Raw genomic sequence first — 20,820 nt, forward strand, 5'->3', positions numbered from 1 at the left:
CTCCCTGATCAAGACTATATATACTTTCTATAGTCAGAATTCGTCATTTGTATGTGTTACAAACGGAATGAAAAACCCCACTTTATTAGATACTGATAATATGCGCTATTACTCTACTTTATAGCCCAGAAGCCAGAGTTTTACTTTGATTAAAAATTTTGCAAAAGGAGTACTTTTTATAACAAAGTATACCATAGCTTCTTTCTATCGTAATAAGGATTTCAAAGTTTCCTGCAAAAAATCTGCCATTTGTCAAAAAAATTTCGATATAAAAGTATTTAATTTACCTACATCTTTTGAAAATATTTATTCAAATCACAATGCTTCTTTTGTTTTTTATATGACATTTTTACAATTTTTACTATATTTTCGTTCCTGTACATTCAACAAATATAGAAATCTGAGAGGATTTTCAATATTTCTCTCTTTTACTACTTTTTACTACGAGTAAAGTAAAGGAACACACCTAATGTTCATAATCTAGTATAACACGTTTGGGACATATATGGGAATATGTTAGAAAATATTATGTTTGGGACATTACATTTTGATAAATATAATATCTTTGGTTGCGTGCATATATTAATTTAGAAATTTCGTATAAACATATATATGTTTCGAAACTTCAGAGAGAGCGAGAGAGAATAGACGAATAACTTTCGACCAGGGTTGCCATTTTGGTCCGGTCGGACCAAAATTGGTCCAAAAAATTATTAATTTTTAAATTTGGTCCGATGATCGGACCAAATGGAATTTGGTTGGTTTTGGTCCATTTTCGTCAAATCGGTATTTTTTCAAAATTTTATATAAAAGTAAAATTTTGATAATTTTTTTTATAGAAATGAAATTTTGAAAAAATTTTCTATACAAATAAAATTTGGACAAAATATTCTAATGAACTAAAATTTTAATAGAACTATAATTTTGTCAAAATTTTCTATAGAAATAAATTTTTGACAAAATTTTCTAGAGAAATAAAATTTTGACGACATTTTCTATAGAAATAATAGAAATAAAAATTTTGAATAGAAATAAAAATTAGACAAATTTTTCTATCGAATAAAATTTTGCAAATATTTTAACTTTTAAATGATTTTAATTTAATATGGAAAAATGGTCCGCTGGTAGCAACTTTGGTCCAATTTTGGAAAAATGTTGGGCCGAAATAAAAATTCATTGTGGCAACGCTGCTTTCGACTTCAACAGTGAGCGAATGAAATGAGAGCAAATGGTTCTCTACTTGAGAGAATTAACTATTTGGGACCTTAAAAAAGATATGCGTAGGGCGAAATATAATGTGTTTGCACACTACAAACAATTTATTGTTTGAACCATTATTGAAAATATATATGCTCGAAGCAGATGATGTTTGGAGCCACCGTGGTGCAATGGTTAGCATGCCCGCCTTGCATACACAAGGTCGTGGGTTCGATTCCTGCTTCGACCGAACATCAAAAAGTTTTTCAGCGGTGGATTATCCCACCTCAGTAATGCTGGTGACATTTCTGAGGGTTTCAAAGCTTCTCTAAGTGGTTTCACTGCAATGTGGAACGCCGTTCGGACTCGGCTATAAAAAGGAAGTCCCTTGTCATTGAGCTTAACATGGAATCGGGCAGCACTCAGTGATAAGAGAGAAGTTCACCAGTATCACAATGGAATGAATAGTCTCCCTTTCGGGCTGCCACCTAACCTAACCTACAGAGACGATTTTGTTTTGAGGGTGTACGTACCCTACAAATGCTATAGTTGGTAGTCGCATAATTCGCCTAGTGTAAACATTAATGTTGACTCACATTGTTTTCTTTATTGGAAATTATTTAATATGAACCATATATCAGGTACAAACATTTTAAACTAGGTGGACTAGCGTGGCTAAATGTAATGCAACAAAGTAAAGAGCTATACGTTTTCCTTCCTTTTTGTGTTCTTTCTTTTAATGTTCAAAAGCACAAAATGCCGGAAATAATACCAAAAAACACAGAGAAGGAAAATGATCCGTCGTCAAAAAAATATATCATCATATTCCTTTTCTGGGTGTATACAGCATTTTAAGGGTGAGTTTTTAGCTATTATCTTTGGGGCAACACTGATTTAAACAGCAGTTTGTGGGTCCCTAACACGGTTGCCACTCGATCCAAAAATAGTCTACCAAAATTTGAAAAAAAAAAACAAGTAAGGAAAGTTTAAAGTCAGGCGGGGCCGACTATATTATAACCTGCACCACTTTGTAGATCTAAATTTTCGATACCATATCACATCCGTCAAATGTGTTGGGTTCTAAATATAAAGGTTTGTCCCAAATACATACAGTCTGTCAAGAAAGTCTTTTGACATTGCCAACTATTTCAAATCCAAAAATAAATTGAAATATTAAATATTTTATTAAATTTTTAATTCTGTGTACGTATGTATACTTTGCAAAATACATAATAAAATATTATTTTAAAATTTCATTATATTTTGGAACAAAACATAATTTTGATCCCATTGTCAAAACACTTTCTTGACAAACTGTACATTTAAATATCACTCGATTTGGACAGAATTTGATACTTTTACAAAGTCTACACGCACAGAAAAACCATGTTTGGACATGGTTGCCGCATCCATTTAATGCTTACCTAGAGCATGTAATTGCCGCGAAAACTATGTATTTTGTCTTTGTAAAAATAGTTTTCGAGCGGAGAAAAATGTATGGTGGCAATTAGCATTTGAATGGTTCTCAAATACCGCAAACATGTTCTATCATTTAAATGATAGAATTTGAGACCATTGAATGGTCGGGAAAATCATGTACCTGACCATTCAATTTTTTTACTTTTTTACAGGGAAAAAAGTATTTTTATAGGTTACGTATAGACATGTCTAGAACCATTCCATGGCCATAAAGACCATATACATTTTTTTCGTGACCATTTAATTTTTTAACTTTTTTGCAGCGAAAAGAATTTTATAAAAACATTGAGCAGGTACACAGAAAAAATTTCACGAAAATGATTCCAATTAAAATCTTAATTGAGTTTTAAAAAATATTCAATCAAAAATTTAATTGATTCAACAAATTTTTTAATTGAAATAAAAATCAATCACACAAATTAATAGTATCAATTAAATATTTAATTGGATCAATTAATGTTTTAATTGACTGTCAATTAATTTTTTAATTGATACTATCATTTCTGTGATTGAAGACATTTCAATTAAAAAATTAATTTGATCAATTAATTTCGTGATTGAATCAGAAAAAAAAAATTTTTTTGTGTACACACGATTTTCATTTTGCGCTTCAGTCGTGTGTTGATTGTTTCTTGGAATGGATGGAGAATACGGATTTACTGTGTTTTGTGTTAATTTATTTATTCAGAAGTGGCACGTGGTTTTATGTGAACACAAAAAAGGAAAGTGTAATTGAAAAAAATTTACCTGGTTATGCATTTTGGTTATGGTATAATTTATTTTTATTTGCAGTTACATGATGCCTGCGTTTGTACATTTGATGGGCACGACGTAAATATGGATGATTACATATTGTTGAAATTGAACCAAAATAGAGTGTGTAAAATTATGTGAAGTTTGCTTGCACGACATTTTAAATACAAATAAACAATGAATTAATTTATAAATAAATAAAAACAAATAAATAAAGTTAATTTTGTGTTTTCTTTTCTCAAGTGGCGTCCTTTTATCGACGATGAAAAAAGTTTTTTCATAAAGATCAAAACATTTTAGGTTGTGACCATGTTCTTTTAACTAGGAAAAAAACATTTTTAATGAATACCATAACATTTTAAATCGTGACCATTGTCTTTTCATTCATACAAAATTCTTTTTTTTCAATATAATAACATTTTAGATGAGGACAATTATATTTTTTTTAGAACCATGTTCACTGAGCCAACATGGTTGCAGGTTAAAATGTTACATGGTCGCCGCAAAAATAGCTGCTATCATATTATTTTGATCTTCGAATATGATTGTGGCAATCATGTTTCTTCTCTGCGTGTATAGACTCAAAATTTAAGTTGGCAAATGCACTAGGGTGGAACACAATTTTAGTAAAAAAATATGGGAAACATTTAAATCTGAAGCAGTTTTATGATTTATCGCTCGATATATATGTTATAGAAATTTAGGAAAAATAGAGTCATTTTTACAACTTTTCGATTAAGCAGTGGCGATTTAACAAGGAAAATGTTGGTATTTTTACCATTCAGAATTTAATTCTAAGGCGATCCGTATACTAAAAGATTGGTCTATGATTACTCCTTCTTGGCGTTACATACAAATGCACAAACTTATTATACCCTGTACCACAGTAGTGGTGAAGGGTATAAAAATTTACCAAAAACCTACCAAATAAAAAAAATTGTTTTGCATTTTGGATTTCTATAGAATTTTTTTTTTTCAAAATTTTATTTCTATAGAAAATTTTTTCAACATTTTTTTCAATAGAAAATTTTACCAACATTTATTCCTAGAGAAAATTTTGCCAAAATTTTATTTCTAAGACAAATGTTCTAAGTTTTATCCTATACTTTTCAGATAATTTCTGGTTTTGTTACTGTTTTTTCACTCATATTTTTCCTTTTGTCCTTACAGTTAAGTGATCAGACTTAAAAATGGTTTTCAAAGAAAATTTTGTTTGACAAAGGTCAAGTTTATTTTAATAATTTTCAAAAACAAAACTTTTTAAATTTATTGCATTTTTGTATCTCTGAAATGTTCTCAAAAATAGGAAATGTATTTCAACACTTTATTCTAAAGACATTTTCTACTGGAAACAAATCACAATTTCTATTTGAAGTCCGGCTGAATTTGAATATTTAAGTTGTCGTAAACTAGTCTGTTTGACAGACCTTGATTGCTCATGAATAAAAAAAAAAAACAGGGAAAACGAATAAATTCAAATTTGTTTCCTACACGGATGAAAAAGACTGTTTTTCATATGTTTGGCTATAAACATTATATGTTTGGAACACAAATTTTTAAACACAATATTTTTGAGTGCAAGCATATAATGTTCATAAACTAGCATAACATGTTTGGGACATATATGTTAATATGTTAGAACATATTATGTTTGGGACATAAAATGTTTGTAAATATAATATGCTTGGATGCAAACATATATTAATTTAGAAATAGACTATAAACATATATGTGTTTAGTAGCTTGGAGCGCTATTTAACAGGGAGCGATATTGAATTAAGTTGGTGGTTGTTGCTTGTTATTACAAAATTAACATTTTATTTTTCCTTGGGCAATTGATCAGCTACTTCTTTGATCCTTACAAACTGTGTGGTCCGCTGTTCGAATCCCCGTCCGGCAAAAGGTAAAATTAAAATAAAAAAAATCATACAATTGAATAATTTCTTCTACAATGTTTGTATTACAGAAAAAGGTGCTAAGAACTAAAAAATCTCGTGGAAGTGAGAAAGATGTCGGGGAATATACAATTGGGCAGAAACAAAATTTTGAGCATTCAGGTCGAAAACCTATGTTGTTAGCACCTATATTACCTGTTTATTTTCATAATTCATTATGATTGTAAATAAATAAATAAATAAAATTTTGAGCACAATATTGTTTGGGAGAATTTTTTTAAGCATATAATATTTTTGGGTGCAAAATGCTTCCAAACATATTATATGGTCACATAATAACATATTGTTTTTTGGAAGACAACATTATTGAATTTGGATGCAAAAATACAAAATGTTTGGAACTTAGACTACCCAAACATATATTGTTTAGACCAATATGCTTTCAAACATATTATATATTGGAAGAGATCAAATATATAAATGTTTGGGCAATACCCAAAAATGTATATGCTTGAAGCAAAATATGTTTGGGAGTATATGTTACAGAAGCGATTTTTTGTGAGGGTGTAGTATCAAGTACGCAAAAGACAAATTTAAAAGACAATTGCGTTTTAAAGGCGTCCTTACTTCAAGTCTCCGCTTCTTTTGGCCCAGAATCAATACCCAAACCATTCGTGTAAAGATAAAATCTTTGCAACCGGGTGTATAATCTTTTTTCAGTGTATAAATCAATCACATTATTACGCTTGATCAAAAAGCTGAAATAAATCTTTCAGCTGTCCGACGAGTTACAATGCATATCAGTCACACTGTACATTAAAATAACATATAGTTAAAAAACAGTGAACCCAATAATTTGTGAAAATTTAGGCTAATTTTAGAAAAAATTTACTAAACGATATTACAAACGCAGATACCACGTCGATTTTACAAAAAATAAGTAAATATTTTTCGACAATTCATAAAAAAATTAGACATAATTATTTCTTTTCACTTGTTAAAGAAAATTTCGTAATTTGAAGAAAGTTGGAATTTAAAATTGCAAAAATATCTTGAGTGTCAAACGAAGTTCAATATTATCGCAATTTATAAATTTTAAGAATCCCGAACTATTTTGTGGGAGACACGAAATTCGTAAATCTTTGTATTTCATGTTTGAGTGTAATTTTATCCCCTTTTTTAGTTAATTTAAAAATTTAAATTTTTTATGGAAACATAATAATTGCATTTACTAAAATAGGGTTAAATTGGCTTTAGTGCCGTATAGGGTTCTTTTTTTGAGTGTAGGAAGAATTTCCAATTTATGTTTACTGGGATAACGATCATTTCTTTTTCTCTCCATGTAACTGACATTTTCATTGCAATTTCCCATTGGAGTTTCTCATGCCATCGGATACGGTGTGTAAATTTTTATTGACATATTCAATATTTCAGGTCAAAGGAATGTAATCTCATGTGAAATTTGTGGTCATGGTTTGAGAGCTAAGTAAATATTTATGAATTCATTTTGCATGTTTGTCAATGTCAACAAAAGTCTCAAACTCTTCACCCGGATGTTTGCAATAGTTTAGAATTTCATATATGTGGTTCCAAATATTTGCAATTATGGGATGAAGAGATTCAAATGATATGCTTCCATTACAAGGTTTTGTAGGATATCAAATGCTTGCATTTGAAATGAAACGATACATTGCATTTGTAGATAACAATAATGTGTAGTTCAATGTTTCCAATGTAGTATATGCAGAGATTAAATATTTGGATATTTCGGTAATGAAAATACTTTGCTCTCACTAAATGTGAAATTTCGAGATACCTCCATTAGAAAAACCATTGACAAAGTACTATAAATAAATTAGAAATTTAAGAGATTTGTCAATACTTACTAAGTTAAATATCTTTAACCAATGTGGCCTATGATATTTCAAAACTAGTATATACAGCAGTAAGTCCCCCCCCCCCCTTGATTCAAATATTACTGTTTCCTTTGGAATTTCATAGGGGTTTGATGACAAATATTCTCCCGAGCAGAGCAGTTCACTTCCCGAAGATAAATTTAAAGATTTTATCTATATATTAGATTCTGGATTTATATTAGATTCTGGATTTATAAGAAACATTTTTGTTTGAGTTTTACAGGAATCATTAACATCGCTTGTAAGTGTGCAAGAAAATGATGAAATATCGCCTTTATTTGAAATCTAAAATCTGTAGATTTTTACCCTCATTATTTAAATGATTACGACAGGTAAAATCCGGAAATTTTACATTCAGTCTCAAGCAATTTTCATGATCAGTGCGCCTTCTATACGCTCAAGAAGTGAAATCGTTCTATATAGAGGCCTTAGCAAATGGAACGATTTCATCCGGGTAATATAAAGGATACCGCAAGAGTACGGAAACTTTTATCGAAACAGCCTAAGTTTAGAGGGAATTTGCAGAGGTTATAGATTGGATAACCATCTAAGGAATAAATTGGATAAGAAGCTATCAAACTGGCAACATGCCTATTTAAAGGGTAAATCGATGGAATCTGCGCTACACTCTGTAGTGCATTACATTGAGAAATCCATAGCGTGCGGAGAATACACATTGGTGGCATTTCTGGCATTTCAATAACACAAAGATCGAGAAAGTACTACTTGCACTAGAGAGGAATGGTGTGAGAGAGATCGTAACGAACTGGATTGAGGCAATCCTACGCCATAGGAGCATCGAAGCGGAATTGGCAGATTCCAAACGACAAGCGACTACGACGAGAGGACTTCCTCAGGGAGGGGTAATATCACCTGTGCTCTGGCTAATTATAGTGGATGAGATTCCTAGCGTCCTGAGTAATAGGGGTATAAAAGACAAATTCTTGGACATGATCTCGGACGTGATGAGTGAGTCACTGAAATCCCCATCAGAATGGGCCAGTGGTGGTGGATTAGAAGTAAATCCTAGGAAAACGGATTTGGTGCTCTTTACCAGGAAAAGGAGACTGGATGGATACAAAGATCCAGAATTGCTGGGGACGAAATTGACACTCTTGAAATCGGCACGTTACCTGGGGATTGTCCTGGACTCCAAACTGAATTGGCTCGAGAATATAGTGGATCGTATGAAGAAGACCTATGCGGCATTATACGCATGTCAGAAGCTTGTTGGGGAGTGGTGGGGAATGAAACCGTCCCTTTTCAAATGGCTTTATACAGATGTGATAATGCCAGTAGCTGTGTATGGATGAAATGTCTGGTGGCCCATCACAAACCACCACAATCATATACTGAGATTGGGGAGAATAAATAGAACGGCCCTCATCTACAGGACAACAGTCACCGCCGCACTGGAGGTATTAAAGGGGATATGTCCCCTGGATCTGCATTTTAGGAGGACCGCGGAGGTCATACAGATCAGACTTAGGGGCCTGTACTCATTGGAGAGCACACTGAATTTATAGTCTGAATTTATAGTCTATGCCGGACGACATATGAGAACTGACTATATGGCGACACGGCATATGTATGAGAGTAACCTGGATTCAATTATCCCGAGCATAGAGGACTGAGACGAAAATAGGATACACTTTGGAAATACTATACTGACGGCTCGAAAATGGCCGAGGGTATAGGCAGCGGAATTTACTGCAAGGAGTTGGAACTTAAGGAGTCCTATAAGTTGGACGATAAATGTGTCATTTTTCAGGCTGAGATATTTGCTATTGCAAAAGTTGCGGAACTTCTATCGATGAGGCCGTTATTTTGATGCGATATCAGCATTTTCATCGATAGTTAGGCAGATATAAAGGCCCTGTTTATATACAGGATCAATAGCAAATATGAAGATGGAAGAGACGATGGGCTTCTTCTGTAGGCTGTGAACAAACGAAACTGATATGGGACGAGAATAATATTAGGAACTCTGACATCCTCATGTCATTGCAAAGAGAGGATGTGAGGTTGATAATAGGCATCATGAAAGGACACAACACTCTGGGAAAACACATGGTAAGGATCGGTCTAACGAATGATGATATTTATAGGTGGTGTCTTGACCCCGAGGCTACGGAAGATTCATTTCACTTCGTGTGCCAATGTCCAGCACTATCTTTCAGAATAAAAAAGATACTGGGCTCTTATCAAATCAAATACAGAAAAATATCGCTTAAAACTTTAATTATGTGATGCGGATGCCACAACAATCCATTATCATATATCTGAGGTGGCCATAGCAGGGTTGATACTGTTGACACTTTTGTCCTTTTTTGACACTATTTGAGTAAAATAAGTATCCCTGTACTATCCCTGTCGCAAGGATAGTACGGTACTTCTTTAAGTTCATAAACTATGAACGCTAGACAGAGTCAGTTTATCTCTACAGTCAGTTGGGATATTTCTCTGAAATCAAATTAAAAAAGTTATTTGTGAAAGTCTTCGGTGGATGATTATCTCTGCAGAGAATATAAAATATAACGATGATAAATACATCTGAATCCGATAAAGATAGATACTAAGTCACGGTTTGCTTGGCATGACCATCTTCAGCTAAGTCGACTGAGCCTTGAATGTCCATAGTTCCATTTAATAGCCGATTTCAAGATACCCATAAGGTTTCGATTCCACCGTTATTAAAAGTTTTTATTACTAAGTTTTTGGAACAGTGAAAAGAATCAAACAGAAACTTAGAACATTTTCAAACGATATATTCGAAAGACACATTAGCTCACGTGAGCAATTTATGAATTACAGCATAATTTCAGAAAATGACACAATAAAACCATAACATAACAATTTTATCATGGCGCATCTTTTTCGTAAACAAAAAGGAAAAGGTCTTCACCTAACTGAAAAAGTACCTATTGGCTTAAAAAAGTACTACTTTGAAGATGATTAAGTACAATTTCACGGATGCTATTTATCATTTCTGGGCTATATCTGCCGAGTGTGATATTCTCACGCCAGTAAGATGATTCTAGGAGCATGGGACCCCATAACCGATACCAGAAGGCAATAACTGTTTCACTGATGGATCGAAGATGGGTGATATGTGGAGGATCCAGACACCGAGACCCTATTCCTATTAACAGACCACAGTACAATGCTGCAGGCAGAAGTGCGTTCCATAACGGAACGTGTTAAATGGCTAGGAAATAACACGAGACCACAAAAACTGAACATTTTCACAGATTGCCGGAGGGCAATAAAGGCAATAACACACGCAAAAAAGATAATTCTTTCCTTCCAAACGAAACAAACAAAGATCGTTTCTCATATGCATTTCGCTGTAAGGAAGTTTATTTGGAAGAGTAGTGTATACTTTTGTGATAAACGTTTATTCTTTTCCAGGACAATTTCATAAAGACTAACTCAAAAAAAAAAATACAATTTATTCTGGCTAATTGCATTTTCCCTTTTTCTGTAATACAAACAATGTAGAAGAAGTCATTCAATTTTATTAAAATTTTACCTTTCGGACGGAGAATCGAACCGAGGACCATACAGTTTGTAATCAAACACACTATCCACTGGGCTACCATGAAACTGTAAAGTGTGTCTTATTAAAGACTTAAAGTCAGAAAAGAACATTGCTTGGTATAAACGAAATGGACTGTGGTGTTGGTTCAATATATTTTTTTATTGAAAATATAAAAATTTTGTAACAAACGAATTTTTTTAAAATATAAAATTAAAAATTTTGGACGTAATTCAGAAAACAGGTGACCCAAGTAAGAAGAAGACTGGAGAACTACTCAAGGACATTAGGAGGAGAGTCTGGAACAATGATCGGGCACCTAGAATTGAGAGCCCTTCTGTGTCGAATAGGAGCAGCAGAGAATGGTGCATGTTGTTGTGATTACCATTCCAAATTGAGCAGTTTGTGAAAAAACAAACAGATCGGATCTGCTTGGGAAAGAGGTCACGGGCCATAATGGTTTTGGCTACCGTAACGGCCGGCGCTCGTTACCCGTTCGCATTCGTTGACCGCGGAAACAAAATATATGCCGGATAAAATCGGTATATATCCTAAGTAGAGTATTGAAGCCCTAGGCATACAAACATTTCGTCCGCACAGCATGAAGATTTCAACAAGACTCAGCACCATTGCACACAGCACGCGTCAAACAAGACTGGCTTAAAAAATGAGGTTCCTCGCTTCATATCTACCGTACAATGGTCACCAAAATCTCAACCTGTTGCAATTTTGTGCCTAGGTCATTTTTAATTATCTAAAAATGGCGCTTCGTCGGGAAATAGGCCAAAATACCGATTTGAATGGTATAGTAGAAATCACTTTGAAATTTTCTTCTTCTACACCCAATTCCTTCACAGGGTTATGGACTAATGTAGTTAATATATTCCATAATATATTCAAATATACTAACTTTCAAATAATTTCCTAATGGCTATCAGGATTGCTTAACCAGGTAGACTTACAAAGGGCTCATTTACGAAACCCACTTTGACCAATTTGACCATTGCACGTGTCACACACACAGATACTCAGTGTTAAGACATTCTGAGGTTAAGGTAGCATCAAAGGTACTCGTACCTAATATTCCATTCTGTCTATGTAATCCATAAAACGATTAGTTTGGTTACATGAGTGAGTACTTTAAGTACCACTTATGTGCCTACACAAACCTATACCAGTACTAGTATTACTTCAGAGGAAGACGATATTGCAGGTAAGTGTGATTGTTATGCGAATTCATAAAGATGAAATCTGATCTAATCCAAAAAGGCACAAATGGTTAAAGATTTCAATGAACATATAATCGAGATATAAATGGAATACTTTTGGTAAGAGTTGGAACCTACTTTAACTCAATTTTATTTAATTATGTTAATTTTTATCAAATATAATTTAATAAAAATAATATAAATTAGAATAATATACAAAAAATTAATTTTACTTAAATTTTCTATTATTTAATACCCAACAAAAATAGTGTAGCCAAGAAAGCAATGAAAATGTTCTTTTTGGATCTGGAAGTGGTGGTGGATTCTGGAAGCAATGTCTTCTGCATAGGCTTCTTATAGGACACAAGTCATATTTTTAAAGCTCCACTGTTTCTAAATCCGTAAATATTTATTTGGACAAGTAGGAAGTGCGTAGCTAGAGGAGGTGCTAAACGCAAACATCAAATTACAATAGCGAACAGAAGAGATTAGATCTGAGGCACGAAAAAATCAATTTTATCCTAGTCCAAAGGAGGAAGAAGTTGCCAAAGGGATTCGCTTTTCAAATGGTTCGTCTCTGATTTTATATCGGGCCAGTGAACCGGATAGCCGCTAAGTGAGGATTCGTTAAAATCTTTATGAATTATATAAAGACTGGCAGATAAAAGGAAATTAACTCATACGTATCGAAAATCTAAGTTTAGATTTTGAAGGCTGTCCAAAATCTCCATATCAGATCAAGAAGGACCAAATAAATTAATAAATACTCAGGGGGATTATTAGTATGATCTAAAAAGGAGCCTTTAAAAATAAATAACCAAGTATTACACAAGAATCCATATATCGACCGTCCTGGCTACCATCTTTATCCATCGTTCAATTCATCGTTTTAAGCCACTATACATTAAATCACTTACAATTTTCATAGTTCTAAGATTCATTTTACATCACGCTAGTTAAACAAACGCTATATATATCCTTTAAATGAAAAATCCATCGTCATCAGGCCTGAGGACTACGTGGGATTATTTTGGTAAGTCTTTACATATTATATCATAGTCTTATTCGAGGAAATAACCATTTATTTGTAAATACATATCTTAATTAAAATGATGAACTAAATTTTTTTGGCGACCGTGAAAGGAAAGGGGAACCTTAAACGACATAATGTAACATTATCGGAATTATACGAGGTTGAACCATCTGCCGTGAATATCATTCCATAACATTTTCCACCATATATTGACACTCACCCAATCGCATATAATCGACACTCTACATACATATCTCACACATACATAAAGAGCTACCTTTCTACACTTTTACTTTATGACAATGAGCCCGAAACAATCTCTAATGGCAAAGAACTGCCCCAAGACTGAGCACGGCCGGGGCCATAAGGTAGCCAAGGCCAACTAGAGGTATACTCGCAAGAGGGATCATTACATACTATAATAAATATAATTGTAAATATGCGAAAGCCTTTACTTATTTTATTTATACGGTAAAAATCTTAAATTTTTAAATAATGAGCGAAAAACGAACATGTGTATGTTTGTGAGTCGAAATAAGACCCAGATATCTGACGAAAACTGTCGGAATTTCTATTTATATAGCCAAAGGACATGGGGCAAATTAAGAAGATAAAAAAATAAAACCGGTACACTGAAAAAAATATGTACGTCATATTAAAGATTACGCAACCTAAATTTTAGAATGCGAAATTTGCAAAATATTAAGGACAAATTTCTTTAAAATAATGAAATTTTTGTTAAAATAAAGTTTATAATCTTTGCTTCAAAAATTTTTTTCATTAAATTTTAGGACACAAATTTTGTAAATTTGCGTCCCTCCGTTAAAGTCCCATGTCTTTGAACTAAGGCTAAGTTTAATTAAAGTAAAAAAACGCAATTTTGATGTAAAGAAATTGTCCTTAAATTAACTAAAATATTGAAACTTTACATTTAAGATAAAAACGCTTCAAATATAGGTTAAGACTTATTTTGAGGATTTAGCGTCTTTAGTTCAAAGTTTTTTTTTTCGAATTATGAAAACATTTTTTACTTTGAAGTATCCGTTATAATTTGGATTTTTAAACTGGCATTTGTTTGTACGTGAGTACCATTATTAATAAACCGCGAAGAGAGAATGAAAATTTGATAAATGAGATATGTATCCACATAATTTCAATTTTATTGATCCTAGATTTAAAACCAGATAGGTCGCTAAGAAATTTCTTTATTTTAAAGAAGCAGCATCTTTGGCTCGGAATCAATACCAAAATCCTTAAGTGAAGCTCAAAAACTTTGGATCCAAGTAAACTTTTTTTGAGTGTAGGCAGTGCTGCCAGTATTTTTCTGGCTCATGTCCCCAAATTATTATGTTTTCGTCCCCAAAAATCCCCAATGTATGTTTGACAAGTTAAAAATAAAGAAAAAGGCTCTGCCGTAGAAAATCAGTAACAATTTAAAAATGAAAAAAAACACCAAGAGACTGATAATCGTCTTCCAAATGCTGGAGATATGAAAATGCGAGTTCGCTCACCTTGTATTTATGAACGAAAATTTACTTTTAAATATTCAAGTAGTAAAATTGGGTAAAGGTTGCCAAAGTTGGTAGAATTCTACCAGAAATGGTAGATTTTTTATTATTTGGTAGATTGGTAGAATTTTTGATGTTTTGGTAGATTTTGCTTCACAAATTTCTGTTGAAATAGAACTCTGACAAAATTTTCTATATAAAAATTAAATTTTGACAAAATTTTCTATATAGAAATAAAATTTTGACAAAATTTTCCTATAGAAATAAAATTTTGACAAAATTCTCTATAGAAATAAAACTTTGACAAAAATTTCTATAAAAATAAAATTTTAACAAAATTTTCTATAGAAACAATATGTCGGCAAAATTTTCTATAGAAAAAAAATGTTGGCAAAATTTTCTATAGAAACAAAATGTTGGCAAAATTTTCTATAGAAAAAAAAATGTTGGCAAAATTTTCTATAGAAATAAAATTTTGACAAAATTTTCTATGGAAATAAAATTTTGGCAACATTTTCTATAGAAATAAAATTTTGGCAAAATTTTCTATAGAAATAAAATTTTGACAAAATTTTCTACAGAAATAAAATTTTGGCAACATTTTCTATAGAAATAAAATTTTGGCAAAATTTTCTATAGAAATAAAATTTTGGCAAAATTTTCTATGGAAATAAAATTTTGACAAAATTTTCTATGGAAATAAAATTTTGGCAAAATTTTCTATAGAAATAAAATTTTGACTAAATTTTTTATAGAAAAAAAATGTTGGCAAAATTTTCTATAGAAATAAAATTTTGACAAAATTTTCTATAGAAATAAAATTTTGACAAAATTTTCTAAAAAATTAAATTTTGACAAAATTTTCTATAGAAATAAAATTTTGACAAAATTTTCTATAGAAATAAAATTTTGGCAAAATTTTCTATAGAAATAAAATTTTGACCAAATATTCTATAGAAAAAAAAATGTTGGCAAAATTTTCTATAGAAATAAAATTTTGACAAAATTTTCTATAGAAATAAAATTTTGGCAAAATTTTCTATAGAAATAAAATTTTGGCAAAAGTTTCTGCAGAAAAAAAATGTTGGCAAAATTTTCTATAGAAATAAAATTTTGACAAAATTGTGTATAGAAATAGAATTTTGACAAAATTGCATATAGAAATAAAATTTTGTTAAAAAAGATTAAACTGATTTCTCCAAATAATCCCGACAAAAATCCCCAAATTTATAAAAATTCCCCACCAAATCCTCAGGTCCTCAACTAAGAAATTTCGTCCCCATTCACGAAAAAATATCCCCAACTTAGGGGGGGAAAACCCCAATACTTGCAACACTGGTGGTAGGACTTAAACTGTATAGACATGTATCTTTTTGACACAAAACTTTCAAAATTAAAAAAAAAAAAAAAAAATTGGCGACAATAGGAACTTGTAGAACAAGCATCAACTCATTTAAAATTTAAAATATGTTTACACACTGAAAAAAAAAACTATTGTCGTGAGGCCAAAGATGTCATGGCCTTAATATAGGCCAAGAATTATTTTGTAGATTTAGCGTCGTTGGTTTAACATTTTTTTGGAATTAAGAAAACATTTTTTAATTTGAAGTATCCGTTATAGTTTGGATATTTAAACTAGCATTTGTTTGTAAGTGAATGGAATTATATAGCACGAAAAGAGAATCAAAATTCGATATATGAGATGTGTATTATATTCTTAATTTTATTGATGCTAGATAGGTCGCTAAATCTAAATCTTTATTTTGAAGAAGCCGCATCAATAAAATCGGAATCAATAATAAAATCTTTAATTTAATGTTAAAATGTTTGGACCTAAGTATTTTTTTGAGAGCTTTTAAGTAATTCCACCAAAAAATTGGTATCCTTAAATGAAAGAAAATTTTGTTTGATAAATGTCAAGTGGTTTCAGAAAAAATTTTTCAAAATTAATGAAATCGTCTTTACATTTGTTGACTTTTTGTATCTTTACTACAAAGCAAAAAATCTTTCAAAAATAGGAGATGTTTTATTTTAAAGATATCTTTTGTTTGAAATATAGCATAATTTCTTCTACTTGAAGTTGAGCCTGAATTTGAAAATTTAAGTTGTCGTTAACTCGCTTTTAAAGACTTTATTAGCACATGACGAAAAAAGCAGTAAAAACGAATGAATTCAAATTTATTTTCTAGTATCAATGCCAACCACTTTTAAAATGTTCTTGATCTTGAAAAGACAAATATTTTAGTTTGTATTAAAAGACGTGGCCTACGTGCTGTGGTATTCGATAAAATAGGAATACAAAAGTGATAAATTTACTTTTCGGCTAGGGATTGTAATGAGAGACAAAAAGTTTACTTTTTTAATTTTTGAAAAGTCAGTTTTTCGATTGTTAAAAAAATTAAATTTATTTGACTTTCATAATTTTTCGACTTTTATAATTCATGGAAAAATCGAGTTTAGTGATTCATGATAAAAAGATTTAAACCACATTCCTCTTTCAATTCAAAGTCGACTTTTCGATTTCGGGATGATTAATCGATTTGCTTCGATTTTCAAAATAGAAAATAAAAAAATTATTATTCGATTTTGAAAATTACAAAACGTTGATTTCGATTTTCCAACTTGTTTATACAAAATGTCGATTAGTCGAAAAGACGATTTTCAAATTTCGTAATAGGGATAATCCCTATTACGAAACTTTTGTCAAAGTTCGTTTTAAAAACATTTAAATCATATTTCTCTTCCAATTTAAAATCGACTTTTCGATTTTGGCCACTATCAAAAAGTCGATTTCGATTAATTGATTTGATTCGAGTTGCAACAAAGTAAAAAGTCGATTAGACGAATTTGAAGATTAAAAACATCAACTTCGAGTTTACAACTTTCTTGGACGACTTTTGTATATAGATATGGATTCGACTAATCGATGTTAACTTTTGGCAATCTTTAAATTCGACAGATTGTCTTATTTACTTTTCGAAAATCGTTTAATCGAACTTAAGTGCTGGCCGAAATTGACTAAATCGAGCAGGGACCGTTATTGGACATTGAGCTCTTTATGAACGTAAAATATATCTAGTTTTCCAATTTCAAATCGGGGGCTTTTCGATAATATTCCGAAACCTGAAAATTTGTGTCTGATAAGATAAAAATCAATAAATAAATCATCGATAAATTAGTATCGATTATGTGGTCAAGTGGCCAAAATGTGGAATTTGCCTCAAACTATAAGGCAAATCATCTAATAATGGGTTTATTTAAGATATTTAATTTATTCAAATACATTAAATTGTTAGTTACACATATACAATTTTTTTTCTACTTAGTAGTCAATTCACCATTATCATAAAACATAGTGTAAACACATATTACATTGCATTACATATTAGTTCTTATATTCAGATGCTACAGAGAGAATTGAACAGAAATTTGAATAAAAGCAAAATAAAACTCACCTTCTTCGGCTGCCTTCTTTTCTTGGCGCCTTTGTAAAACGACTTTCTTAAAAAGGACAGCTGCTGCTTCAACAGCATTCTGTATTTCCTGTTCACCCAATGTGGTTGTATGTGTCTGTGGAAGGAAATAGATTTACAAAGAAGCAGAAGAAGAGAAGAAAATAAATTAATTTTAGTTATATTGTGGAAGTGTGATAATTACAATTGTCAAAGTAAAGGAAGTAGCTTCGTATTGTGCAGATGGTTAACATGGTGGAAATAATTGAGTAAAAACGAAGTCAGTATACGGGGAAAAATATAAAACTTTTTTGTGGATATAAAATTATGCCAAAAATTAATTCCCGAAGTTTTTGTCGCAAATTGAACATTTCTGATTTTGAATTAATTTTTCTGAATAACTTAAAATTTTAGATTGCAAAAACGGTTCAATATATTTGCAAAATTTGTTTTTTTTTTAATTTTTTCAGAATAAATTGAATAGAAGAAAAAAGAAAAAATGAAATCTTGAAAAATGGCCGACACTGAGAAAATCATATCAAACATATACGTTGAATAAAACATTTGTTATTTTAAATATAGAACATCAGCGAAAAAAAATCAATCATACATCAAAATGTAGGGAACATGGTTATCTTTCTGGATTTTTAATGTGACCAGTGGCCACCTCTATGTAGAGTAATCAAAAAAAGTAGGTTTTTCTGAGTGATAACTTTTATTATTAGGATATACGAATTTACACAGCTTTGCTATCTTTCGCCCGATTTACACTCATATGTGCCCAGAGGCCAAAGTTTTATTCCGATTTAGGTGCAATTTCGCACAGGTAGTAGAATTAACATTCTAGCCATGCATGTAAATTTTGGTTGAAATCGGTTCGGATAGCTTCCATATATATCTTTCGTTCGATTTACAACCATATGACCACAGGAGGTCAACATTGCACTCCGATTTATTTGAAATTGCGCGCAGGAAGTGGAATTAATGTTCTTACTATACATGAACCGATTTGTTAAAATCGGTTCAGATTTAGATATAGCTGCCATATATCTTTCGCCCGATATGCCCTTCTATGGCCACATGGGCCAAAATTTTGCTTCGATTTACTTTCAAACTTCTAGCTAGATTTACCATTCTATCTTTACATGCCTCAGTTGGTCAAAATCGGTTTATATTTACATATAACTCGCATAAATCGGGCGAAAGATATAGCTCGATTTAGATTCACATGACCACGGAGGCCAGAATTTCATTCCGAAAATTTTGCACCGAGAGTGCAATTAAAATTTTGGCAATGTTTGCCAAATTTGAACAAAATCGGCTTAGATTTAGACAAAGCCCCCATATATATGTTCTTCCGATTTGGGTCAAAATACCCACGTTGTTCTTGCAAAATCGCCACTGTAAAGTCGAAAAGAAAAACGTAAAAATGATTTAAATATTCCTATACTTTAATTCCTACGTATCGACCTATAATTCATAAATAAAGACTTGCGAAATTTAATGCAATGGCTTTAGATTTAAATATTTCCCATAATTCTGCACTAACATTGTGCCCCGCCCAGGGAATTAGCCGATTTAAATTTGAAGTCTAGAGATTTTCTAAGAAGTCTAAAATATGTTGTCCAAATCGGCTCAGATCGACTCATCGAAATATCGATTTCCGACTATATAAAGTATATATATTCTTGATCAGGGAGAAATTCTAAGACGATATAACGATGTCCGTCTGTCCGTCTGTCTGTCTGTCTGTTGTAATCACGCTACGGTCTTCAATAATGAATCAATCGTGCTGAAATTTTGCACAAACTCGTCTTTTGTCTGCAGGCAGGTCAAGTTCGAAGATGGGCTATATCGGTCCAGGTTTTTATATAGTCCCCATATAAACCGACCTCCCGATTTGGGGTCTTGGGCTTATATAAATCGTAGTTTTTATCCAATTTGCCTGAAATTTGAAATCTAGAGGTATATTATGACCATAAAGAGGTGTGCCAAAAATGGTGAGTATCGGTCCATGTTTTGGTATAGCCCCCATATAGACCGATCTCCCGATTTTACTTCTTGGGCTTATAGAAACCGCAGTTTTTATTCAATTTACTTGAAATTGGAAATCTAGAGGTATTGTAGGACCACAAATACGTGTGCCAAAAATTGTAAGTATCGGTCCATGTTTGGTATAGCCCCCATATAAAACGACCTCCCGATTTTGGGTCTTGGGCTTATAGAAACCGTAGCTTCTATCCAATTTGTCTGAAATTGGATATCTAGAGGTATTTTAGGACCATAAGAGGTGTGCCGAAAATGGTGAGTATCGGTCCATATTTTGGTATAGCCCCCATATAGACCGATTTCCCGATTTTACTTCTTGGGCTTCTAGAATCCGAAGTTTTTATCCTATTTGCCTGAAATTGGAAATCTAGAGGTATTTTCGGGTCATAAAGAGGTGTGCCGAAAACGGTGAGTATCGGTCCATATTTTAGTATAGCCCCCATAAGAACGATCTCCCGATTTAACTCCTTGGGTTTCTAGAAACCGAAGTTTTTATCTGATTTGCCTGAATTTGTAAATATTCTGATATTTTAGGCTTACAAAAACGTGTATCGGATTAAGTTTTTATCGGTCCATTTGATAATGCCTCCATATAGACCGACTTCACTTCTTGACGGCGTAGAAGGCGCACTGATCATGAAAATTGCTTGAAACTCAATGTAAAATTTCCAGATTTTACTTCCACAGATTTAAGATTTCAAATTAACACGTTATTTTATAATTTTCTTGCACACTTACAAGAGATGTTAATGATTCCTCTAAAACTCAAACAAAAATGGTTCTTATAAATCC

General features: G+C 31.9%; 1 protein-coding gene across 2 annotated transcripts in view; it reads right to left on the reverse strand.

The window, feature by feature from the left end:
- The window catches only part of btsz (bitesize), a 364,022-nt gene that overhangs the window by 44,209 nt on the left and 298,993 nt on the right, over positions 1–20,820 (reverse strand). For both annotated transcript variants that reach the window (XM_075291600.1, XM_075291602.1), the window contains exon 7: positions 17,983–18,097. In XM_075291600.1, the coding sequence (XP_075147715.1) occupies positions 17,983–18,097 (115 nt within the window). The remainder of the gene's footprint in view (positions 1–17,982; positions 18,098–20,820) is intronic.

The sequence above is a fragment of the Haematobia irritans genome, chromosome 1, assembly GCF_050003625.1.
Source record: "Haematobia irritans isolate KBUSLIRL chromosome 1, ASM5000362v1, whole genome shotgun sequence".
Lineage (NCBI taxonomy): Eukaryota > Metazoa > Arthropoda > Insecta > Diptera > Muscidae > Haematobia > Haematobia irritans.